This window comes from Thalassophryne amazonica, chromosome 20 (genome assembly GCF_902500255.1).
Source record: "Thalassophryne amazonica chromosome 20, fThaAma1.1, whole genome shotgun sequence".
NCBI classification, from domain to species: Eukaryota; Metazoa; Chordata; class Actinopteri; order Batrachoidiformes; family Batrachoididae; genus Thalassophryne; species Thalassophryne amazonica.
This window is the reverse complement of record NC_047122.1, coordinates 69,492,301-69,504,534: the sequence shown is the minus strand read 5'-3', so window position 1 is coordinate 69,504,534 and position 12,234 is coordinate 69,492,301. Positions and strand designations below refer to the sequence as shown.

The following is a 12,234-nucleotide window of genomic DNA, read 5'->3' as shown; positions in this document are numbered from 1 at the left end:
CCGAGATCAGTGATATTTACATTGATCAGTGTTATTTACACCGATCAGTGATATTTACAGAGATCAGTAATATTTACAGAGAACAGTGTTATTGACAGAGATCAGTGATATTTACAGCGATCGCTGATATTTACAGTGATCAGTGATATTTACAGCGATCAGTGTTATTTACAGAGATCAGTGATATTTATAGTGATCAGTGTTATTTACAGTGATCAGTGATATTTACAGAGATCGGTGATATTTGCAGAGAATAGTGATATTTACAGTGATCAGTGATATTTACAGAGATCAATTATATTTAAAGAGAACAGTGATATTTACAGTGATCAGTGATATTTACAGAGATCAGTGTTATTGACAGTGATCAGTGATATTTACAGAGATCAGTGATATTTACAGAGAACAGTGATATTTACAGTGATCAGTGATATTTACAGTGATCAATATTATTTACAGTGATCAGTGATATTTACAGTGATCAGTGATATTTACAGTGATCAATGTTATTTACAGTGAGCAGTGTCAATTACAGTGATCAGTGTTATTTACAGTGATCAGTGATATTTACAGTGATCAATGTTATTTATAGTGATCAGTGATATTTACAGTGATCAGTGATATTTACAGTGATCAATGTTATTTATAGTGATCAGTGTTTTTTACAGTGATTAATGTTATTTATAGTGATCAGTGATATTTACAGTGATCAGTGTCATTTACAGTTATCAGTGTTATTTACAGTGATCAGTGTTATTTACAGTGATCAGTGATATTTACAGTGATCAATGTTATTTATAGTGATCAGTGATATTTACAGTGATCAGTGATATTTACAGTGATCAATGTTATTTATAGTGATCAGTGTTTTTTACAGTGATTAATGTTATTTATAGTGATCAGTGATATTTACAGTGATCAGTGTCATTTACAGTTATCAGTGTTATTTACAGTGATCAGTGATATTTACAGTGATCAGTGTTATTTATAGTGATCAGTGATATTTACAGTGATCAGTGATATTTACAGAGAACAGTGTTATTTACAGAGATCAGTGATATTTACAGAGATCAGTGATGTTTACAAAGATCAGTGATATTTACAGAGAACAGTGATATTCACAAAGATCAGTGATATTTACAGAGAACAGTGATATTTACAGAGATCAGTGTTATTTATAGTGATCAGTGTTATTGACAGTGATCAGTGATATTTGTAGTGATCAGTGTTATTTACAGTGATCAGTGTTATTGACAGTGATCAGTGATATTTGCCGAGATCAGTGATATTTACATTGGTCAGTGTTATTTACAGCGATCAGTGATATTTACAGTGATCAGTGTTATTTACAGTGATCAGTGTTATTTATAGTGATCAGTGATATTTACAGTGATCAGTGTCATTTGTAGTGATCAGTGTTATTTGCAGTGATCTGTGTTACTTATAGTGATCAGTGATATTTACAGTGATCAGTGATATTTACAGAGAACAGTGTTATTTACAGAGATCAGTGATATTTATAGTGATCAGTGTTATTTACAGTGATCAGTGTTATTGACAGTGATCAGTGATATTTGCCGAGATCAGTGATATTTACATTGGTCAGTGTTATTTACAGCGATCAGTGATATTTATAGTGATCAGTGTTTTTTACAGTGATTAATGTTATTTATAGTGATCAGTGATATTTACAGTGATCAGTGTCATTTACAGTTATCAGTGTTATTTACAGTGATCAGTGATATTTACAGTGATCAGTGTTATTTATAGTGATCAGTGATATTTACAGTGATCAGTGATATTTACAGAGAACAGTGTTATTTACAGAGATCAGTGATATTTACAGAGATCAGTGATGTTTACAAAGATCAGTGATATTTACAGAGAACAGTGATATTCACAAAGATCAGTGATATTTACAGAGAACAGTGATATTTACAGAGATCAGTGTTATTTATAGTGATCAGTGTTATTGACAGTGATCAGTGATATTTGTAGTGATCAGTGTTATTTACAGTGATCAGTGTTATTGACAGTGATCAGTGATATTTGCCGAGATCAGTGATATTTACATTGGTCAGTGTTATTTACAGCGATCAGTGATATTTACAGTGATCAGTGTTATTTACAGTGATCAGTGTTATTTATAGTGATCAGTGATATTTACAGTGATCAGTGTCATTTGTAGTGATCAGTGTTATTTGCAGTGATCTGTGTTACTTATAGTGATCAGAGATATTTACAGAGATCAGTGATATTTACAGAGAACAGTGATATTTACACCGATCAGTGATATTTACAGAGAACAGTGTTATTGACAGTGATCACTGATATTTGCCGAGATCAGTGATATTTACATTGATCAGTGTTATTTACACCGATCAGTGATATTTACAGAGATCAGTAATATTTACAGAGAACAGTGATAGTTACAGTGATCAATGTTATTTACAGTGATCAATGTTATTTACAGTGATCAGTGATATTTACAGTGATCAATGTTATTTACAGTGATCAATGTTATTTACAGTGATCAGTGATATTTACAGTGATCAATGTTATTTACAGTGATCAATGTTATTTACAGTGATCAGTGGTATTTACAGTGATCAGTGTTGTTTACAGTGATCAGTGATGTTTACAGTGATCAGTGTTATTTACAGTGATCAATGTTATTTACACTGATCAGTGATATTTACAGTGATCAATGTTATTTACAGTGATCAGTGTTATTTACAGTGATCAGTGATATTTACAGTGATCAGTGTCATTTACAGTGATCAGTGTCATTTACAGTGATCAATGTTATTTATAGTAATCAGTGCTATTTACAGTGATCAGTGATATTTACAGTGATCAATGTTATTTATAGTGATCAGTGATATTTACAGTGATCAGTGTTATTTACAGTGATCAATGTTATTTATAGTGATCAGTGATATTTACAGTGATCAGTGATATTTACAGTGATCAATGTTATTTACAGTGATCAGTGATATTTACAGTGATCAGTGTTATTTATAGTGATCATTGATATTTACAGTGATCAGTGATATTTACAGTGATCAGTGATATTTACAGTGATCAATGTTATTTATAGTGATCATTGATATTTACAGTGATCAGTGATATTTACAGTGATCGGTGTTATTTACAGTGATCAATGTTATTTACAGTGATCAGTGTTATTTATAGTGATCAGTGATATTTACAGTGATCAGTGATATTTACAGTGATCAGTGTTATTTACAGTGATCAATGTTATTTACAGTGATCAGTGTTATTTACACTGATCAGTGATATTTACAGTGATCAATGTTATTTACAGTGATCAGTGTTATTTATAGTGATCAGTGATATTTACAGTGATCAGTGTTATTTATAGTGATCATTGATATTTACAGTGATCAGTGATATTTACAGTGATCAGTGTTATTTACAGTGATCAATGTTATTTACACTGATCAGTGATATTTACAGTGATCAATGTTATTTACAGTGATCAGTGTTATTTACAGTGATCAGTGATATTTACAGTGATCAGTGTCATTTACAGTGATCAGTGTCATTTACAGTGATCAGTGTTATTTACAGTGATCAGTGTTATTTATAGTGATCAGTGATATTTACAGTGATCAGTGTTATTTATAGTGATCATTGATATTTACAGTGATCAGTGATATTTACAGTGATCAGTGTTATTTACAGTGATCAATGTTATTTACACTGATCAGTGATATTTACAGTGATCAATGTTATTTACAGTGATCAGTGTTATTTACAGTGATCAGTGATATTTACAGTGATCAGTGTTATTTATAGTGATCAGTGATATTTACAGTGATCAGTGATATTTACAGTGATCAGTGTTATTTATAGTGATCATTGATATTTACAGTGATCAGTGATATTTACAGTGATCAATGTTATTTATAGTGATCAGTGATATTTACAGTGATCAGTGATATTTACAGTGATCAGTGTTATTTATAGTGATCAGTGATATTTACAGTGATCAGTGATATTTACAGTGATCAATGTTATTTATAGTGATCATTGATATTTACAGTGATCAGTGATATTTACAGTGATCAATGTTATTTATAGTGATCAGTGTTTTTTTACAGTGATTAATGTTATTTATAGTGATCAGTGATATTTACAGTGATCAGTGTTATTTACAGTGATCAGTGATATTTACAGTGATCAATGTTATTTATAGTGATCAGTGTTTTTTTTACAGTGATTAATGTTATTTATAGTGATCAGTGATATTTACAGTGATCAGTGTTATTTACAGTGATCAGTGATATTTACAGTGATCAGTGTTATTTACAGTGATCAATGTTATTTACAGTGATCAGTGTTATTTACAGTGATCAGTGTTATTTACAGTGATCAGTGATATTTACAGTGATCAGTGATATTTATAGTGATCAGTGATATTTACAGTGATCAGTGATATTTACAGTGATCAGTGATATTTATAGTGATCATTGATATTTACAGTGATCAATGTTATTTATAGTGATCAGTGTTTTTTTACAGTGATTAATGTTATTTATAGTGATCAGTGATATTTACAGTGATCAGTGTTATTTACAGTGATCAGTGATATTTACAGTGATCAATGTTATTTATAGTGATCAGTGTTTTTTTTACAGTGATTAATGTTATTTATAGTGATCAGTGATATTTACAGTGATCAGTGGTATTTACAGTGATCAGTGATATTTACAGTGATCAGTGATATTTATAGTGATCAGTGATATTTACAGTGATCAGTGATATTTACAGTGATCAATGTTATTTACAGTGATCAGTGATATTTATAGTGATCAGTGATATTTACAGTGATCAGTGTTATTTACAGTGATCAATGTTATTTACAGTGATCAGTGTTATTTACAGTGATCAGTGTTATTTACAGTGATCAGTGATATTTACAGTGATCAGTGATATTTACAGTGATCAGTGATATTTACAGTGATCAGTGTTATTTACAGTGATCAGTGATATTTACAGTGATCAGTGATATTTACAGTGATCAGTGATATTTACAGTGATCAGTGTTATTTACAGTGATCAGTGATATTTACAGTGATCAGTGATATTTACAGTGATCAGTGATATTTATAGTGATCAGTGTTATTTACAGTGATCAGTGATATTTACAGTGATCAGTGATATTTACAGTGATCGGTGTTATTTACAGTGATCAGTGATATTTACAGTGATCAGTGATATTTATAGTGATCAGAGATATTTACAGTGATCAGTGATATTTATAGTGATCAGTGATATTTACAGTGATCAGTGATATTTACAGTGATCAGTGATATTTACAGTGATCAGTGATATTTATAGTGATCAGTGTTATTTACAGTGATCAGTGATATTTACAGTGATCAGTGATATTTACAGTGATCAGTGTTATTTACAGTGACCAGTGATATTTACAGTGATCAGTGATATTTATAGTGATCAGTGATATTTACAGTGATCAGTGATATTTATAGTGATCAGTGTTATTTACAGTGATCAGTGATATTTACAGTGATCAGTGATATTTATAGTGATCAGTGATATTTACAGTGATCAGTGATATTTACAGTGATCAGTGATATTTACAGTGATCAGTGTTCCACCAGCTGGGTGGGGCCACAATTTATAACATGCAAACACTGAGCGGTGTGACATCTGAGTGAAGGCAGCATGACTTCCCTTACCAAAAAATAGTACTGATAAGTATATATAAAGTAAACTGGAAGTATACTTGAAACATACTTGCATGTACTACTTTTTGGTAAGGGTTACATTGGTTGGTTGGTTGTTATATTTGTCGTTATTTACAATAAAGTTCATGTTTAAACTGAAAAACATTGAGCTTCGATTTCATTTCTTCATCACAAGGGTTTCATAATGAAATGCACAGAGTCATTGGCACTTTTATGTGTTTATTGGCAGGTATATCAGCATCGTGAATGTTTTAGTTTTAGTATCACAAGGACAGATCTTACAAGGACCTTGCTCAAGAGCACCTTAAAATCTAAAACCAGCCAAAAGACCTGGGAGGAGAACGTCAACAAACATTTCTCTAATTGTTAGAAACAAGTGACTGTAGTGTTCACAATCTTTTGGCATTCTTCACTGATTTTCACACACATTTTGCTCTTTGTCTAGTGTGAGCCTGAAGCCATTGTTCTTTTTTGCTTGTATTTGTAATAGATTCATCCTATTTTCTTAAATGAGTCTCTTGTATTTTTGACAGGTGGCTCGTAAGCTGGTCATTGTTGAAGGAGAGCTCGAGCGCACAGAGGAGAGGGCAGAACTTGCTGAAGCGTAACTATCACTTTTTTCTTTTCTTTTTTTTTGTTACTGAAACTATCTGCTTAGGCTGTTACTGCTTTACTTAATCTGTGTTATTTTCACTGTGAGTTTTGAACTCTGTCCACAATGAGTGGTGTCCAGAGCATTGAGAAAGTTTCCATATTTTGTTATGTTACAGCGTTATTCCAAAATGGATGAAATGCCCCCCACATGTACATACAACAATACCCCATAATGACAATGTGATAAAAGTTTTTATAAGATTTTTGCAGATTGATTAAAAATAAAACACTTTGTCCATAAGTATTCATAGTCTTTGCCATGAAGCTAAAAATTGAGTTCAGGTGCCTCCTGTTTCCACTGATCATCCTTGAGATGTTTCTACAGCTTAACTGGAGTCCACCTGGGGTAAATTCAGCTGACAATAACATAGGTGTCAGACACAGGGAGGACAGAAACCTCCACTGGAGACTTTGATGAAGTTAGAAAGATATTCACAGATTCAAAGTTATAATCTGAAGAGAAACACTAGTTTCTAACCTCAGGAATGTAGACAATGAGGTACAACCTTATTTTTATCCATATGAGTCATCCTCTGAGCTGGAAAAATAACACTGATCTGAAGGAGTAGAAACAGAAGTGTAGGGACCGTCTACAAAGTGCAAAAACAAAAAGTGACAGCAGAAAAACATTCAATAAATTCAGGTGTGGTGTCACCAAACTCACTGAACACATCAATGGTCTCCTGCTGGTTACACTTCAGCACTCAGTCTGATGAACCATCACCCAGGTCTGAGGCTCCACCTGAAACTGGGGTGACAGTTCACCTTTCAGTAGGACCCTAAGCACACAGCCAAGATATCAAAGGAGTGTCTTCAGGACAACTCTGTGAATGTCCTTGAGTGGCCCAGCCAGAGCCCAGACCTGAATCCGGCTGAACATCTCTGGAGAGATCTGAAAATGGCTGAGTACCGACGCTCCCCATCCAACCTGAGAGGTGCTGCAAAGAGGAATGGACCAACCTGCCCATTGATAGGTGCACCAAGCTTGTGGCATCATATTCAAGAAGACTTGATGCTGGAATTGCTGCCAAAGGTGCATCAACAAAGTACTGAGCAAAATGTGTAAATACTTATGTACATGTGATTTCTTAGTTTTTATTTTTAATAAATTTGCTTAAATTAAAAAAAAAAATCATGTTGTCATTATGGGGTGTTGTGAGTACAATTTTGAGGGAAAAATTAATTTATTCCATGTTGGAATAAGGCTGTAACAAAGCAGAATGTGGAAAAAGTGAAGCGTTGTGAATACTTTCTGGATGCTCTGTATTTTCATATTTAAAACATCCCTTTTATTTTTACCCGAGGCCATCAACATATGGCCACTGGGTATTATGAAGGCTTTTTGTCTGTCTGTACAGCCATCTGTTCATCTGTCTGTGCTCAGCATAAGTCCAGTCCTATTACTGCCAGACTATTCAAATTCACAGGGAACATTCAATCAATCAATCAATCAATCAATCAATTAGTGTTTATTTATAGAGCCCTTTACAACACTCAAGGTGACCAAAGTGCTTTAAAGTAAAATCAAACATGTCTTTCAATAATTTGTCGGAACAATATCCAATGGGCAATTTGTGGCTCTCATACATATTTAACAACGTCTGTGAGTGAGAAAAGAGAGACAGGTGAGAAAAGGTCAAACACTGCAGAGTGTAAGATGGTACCAGACTGGTCGGGGCTGATCCTGCAGCTGCTCATTCCTCTCACAGACATCACCTTTCCAACAAAGAAGTTTAAAAAGTCCTCACAGGTTGAAACAGTGCCCTCAGCCAACAAAAAGGTACAAGGATTTACAACCGAGTTAATTGTATTAAAGAGCACACGAGGACAATATCCAGTAGTGGAAATACAACCTCAATTCCAATGACGTTGGGATGTTGTGTAAAATGTAAATAAAAACAGAATACAATGATTTTCAAATCCTCTTCAACCTATATCCAATTGAATACACCCCAAAGACAAGATATTTAATGTTCAAACTGATAAACTTTATTGTTTTTGTGCAAATATTTGCTCATTTTGAAATGGATGCCTGCAACACATTTAAAAAAAGTTGGGACAGGGCAACAAAAGACTGGGAAAGTTGATGAATGCTCAAAGAACACCTCACTGGAAACAGGTGAGTGTCATGATTGTGTATAAAAGGAGCATCTCCAAAAGGCTCAGCCATTCACAAGCAAAGATGGGGTGAGGATCACCACTTTGTGAACAACTGCATGAAAAAATAGTCCAACAGTTTAAGAACAATGTTTCTCAATGTTCATTTGCAAGGAATTTAGGGATTCCATCATCTACAGTCCATAATATTATCAGAAGATTCACAGAATCTGGAGAACTTTCTACACGTAAGCAGCAAGGCCGAAAACCAACATTGAATGCCCGTGACCTTTGATCCCTCAGGCGGCACTGCAATAAAAACCAACATCATTGTGTAAAGGATCTTACTGCGTGGGCTCAGGAACACTTCAGAAAACCATTGTCAGTTAACACAGTTCGTCGCTACATCTACAAGTGCAAGTTAAAACTCTACCATACAAAGTGAAAGCCAAACATCAACAACATCCAGAAACGCCGCCGCCTTCTCTGGGCCCGAGCTCATTTGAAATGGACAGACACAAAGTGGAAAAGTGTGCTGTGGTCTGATGAGTCCACATTTCAAATTGTTTTTGGAAATCATGGACGTCGTGTCCTCTGGACAAAAGAGGAAAAAGACCATCCAGATTGTTACCAGCGCAAATGTTATGTGGGCCGCTGAAGAGGAGGTACTGCTGGCCCACTACCACCAGAGAGCGCCCTGCTTGGAGTGCGGGCTCCAAGCACGAGAGGGCGCCAGACCCAGAGGAAGTGACAGCTGTCACTCATCACACCAGCTGTCACTCATCTACACCACTACTTAAGCCGGACTGCAACTCCACCTCCCCGCCGAGAAATCGACTACCATTACAAAGGTAATTTCTCTGCTGACAGACACTTTGTGTGTTTAACCTGAACTTCTGTTACAGCCGTTTTTCCTGGAGTGTTTCCTTGTCTGAGGGATTGGCGTTTGGTGTGACAGCGACGGCTTCGCCTCACATCCCAAGCCAGATAAGTGGTTGAACCAGGAGCTGTACGAGTGTGTGATTGGAGATGGAGGTGCTCCCTCCTAACTGTGTATGGACTGTGAATTACTGAGTGTGCGGACTCACACTCATACATCTTATCTCTGCTTTCTGCCAGCAGTACCAGGGTCGACAGCCGAACACAGAGGCCACCTGGGGACTCGGGACTTGGCGGCTCCGGTGTTCTTCAGGCCGTTGGTGGTGGAAGCCGTGTGGGACACGGCTTCTCTCTCATCAGGGGTCTTCTATCTTCGAGCCTGCCTACACGTCACCTGGTGTTTATTGACTGTGCAAATTTCTGTACATTTAGTTGTGTATTATCACAACATTAAATTGTTACTTTTTGGCTTACTCATTGTCCGTTCATTTGCGCCCCCTGTTGTGGGCCCGTGCTACGACACCTTCCCAACAGCAAAGTTCCAAAGCCAGCATCTGTGATGGTATGGGGGTGTGTTAGTGCCCATGGCATGGACAACCAACTTACACATCTGTGATGGTATGGGGGTGTGTTAGTGCCCATGGCATGGACAACCAACTTACACATCTGTGATGGCATCATCAATGCTGAAAGGTACATCCAGGTTTTGGAGCAACACATGCTGCCATCCAAGCAACGTCTTTTTCAGGGACATCCCTGCTTATTTCAGCAAGACAATGCCAAGCCACATTCTGCACGTGTTACAACAGCATGGCTTCGTAGTAAAAGAGTGCGGGTACTAGACTGGCCTGCCTGCAGTCCAGACCTGTCGCCCATTGAAAATGTGTGGCACATTATGAAGTGCAAAATACGACAACGGAGACCCCAGACTGTTGAACAACTGAAGTCGTACATCAAGCAAGAATGGGAAAGAATTCCACCTACAAAGCTTCAACAATTAGTGTCCTCAGTTCCAGCGGTGGGCACAGATAACCAAAAAATTTACTTTGATAACAGATAATCAGATAACTGAAAAGTTATCTTTGATAAAGATAAACTGATAAACCACCCAAAAATGTATCGGAAGTTACAGATAATTGATAACTGATAAATTCCAGTATTGTCTCTGGTACATTTGCAATTACTATGGAGCTGAAATTGACTTTTAACGCGATCGCTTTTGAAAGCATCAAAAGTGACAAAAGACCCAAAGAATGAGCCAGCATTTCCATGTTTGACCATGCTGCCCCTGTAGGAAGCTGCACAGAAGAATCCTGAGAGCACCCACAAAATCAGCTCTCTACTAATCATAATGCTCCGGTCAGGCGGAGGTCTTGAAAAATAAAGTCATACTAACTTATGGTTTTGTGAAAATACTGATAGAATAACTCCATTAATGTCAATTCTGTCATTTGTACAAAGTTAAAATATAACATATATCTTTTAATGTTGAATAATGCACTAATTCTGAGGTTTTGTAACAAACACAGACCACAAAGCATTCTGGGTAAAAGTGCCTCTGCTAAACACTGATTGGTTCAGTCATTCATTATGTAAACCAACACGTTAATGTGACGTGTGTCATGTGTTGGTTTAAAGATAAATGTGCTTTTGTAAAATATTCCATTTTTATTTGTAAAAACAGGCATTTTTACGGAGCCCTGGAAGTGTCATCGCAAAATCTTTTGCATGTGGAGAGAATGTGCGCACGTTTGATGATGTGCGCACATTTTATGATGTTGTAAAACGTGCACTCAATATTAGTAAGTAAGTAAGTAAATTTATTTATATAGTGCCTTTCACAGACATAAGTCACAAAAGCACTTCACAGGTTAAAATGCAATAATAAATAATAAAAACATAGATAAAACAAAGGACAAGGTTAACAATTGGTCAGTTCTGAAAAGCCTTATCTTGACACATAAATGTTGGCTTTACACTGTGCGTGTTTTGACCATTTTTCAGATGATTTTTCATTCGTGCGAGAATTTTTTGGACCAAGTTTCAGGATAATCGCGCGTCCTGCATCGTGTAGTGGAGTAACAAGCGTTAACATCTCACGACCACCTCCTGCTGCTGAAGAGCTACAAGCATCCAACCCCAGGATAGAGTGGTTTCTTCTGAAAACAGTTCTCTTCTGTTTGTAGAGGGTAGAACAATATACTTATTAGGAAACTTTTAACAGGTAGGTCTCAACTGCTTTTTAGTGTTAAAAATGTTTTTCACTGTTCAGCTTAGTTTTTTACATTATCGGTCTAAAAGTTATCGGATGGCAATTCATCGGAAGATAATTAGTCCGATGATGGTTTTTAAAGTTATCTAAAAAGATAATCCAATAATGAAAACATTATCTTCGATAATTATCCATTATCGGAAGTGTGCCCACCACTGCTCAGTTCCCAAACGCTTACTGAGTGTTGTTAGAAGGAAAGGTGATGTAACACAGTGGGAAACATACCACTGTCCCAGCTTTTTAGAAACGTGTTGCAGGCATCCATTTCAAAATGAGCAAATATTTGCACAAAAACAATAAAGTTTATCAGTTTAAACATTAAATATCTTGTCTTTGTGGTGTATTCAATTGAATATAGGTTGAAGAGGATTTGAAAATCACTGTATTCTGTTTTTATTTACATTTTACTCCAACCTTCCTTTTCTCTCAAAGATTCTTGAGAGGGTAGTTGTAAAACAGCTAACTGATCACCTGCAGAGGAATGGTCTATTTGAAGAGGTTCAGTCAGGTTTTAGAATTCATCATAGTACAGAAACAGCATTAGTGAAGGTTACAAATGATCTTCTTATGGCTTCGGACAGTGGACTTATCTCT

The 12,234-nt window shown here is 35.7% G+C and overlaps 1 protein-coding gene across 1 annotated transcript in view; it reads left to right on the top strand.

Moving 5' to 3' along the window:
- tpm3 (tropomyosin 3) overlaps positions 1–12,234 on the top strand; it is a 96,038-nt gene that overhangs the window by 47,470 nt on the left and 36,334 nt on the right. Inside the window, exon 5 of the mRNA XM_034160548.1 lies at positions 6,272–6,342. Within this exon, the coding sequence (XP_034016439.1) occupies positions 6,272–6,342 (71 nt within the window). The remainder of the gene's footprint in view (positions 1–6,271; positions 6,343–12,234) is intronic.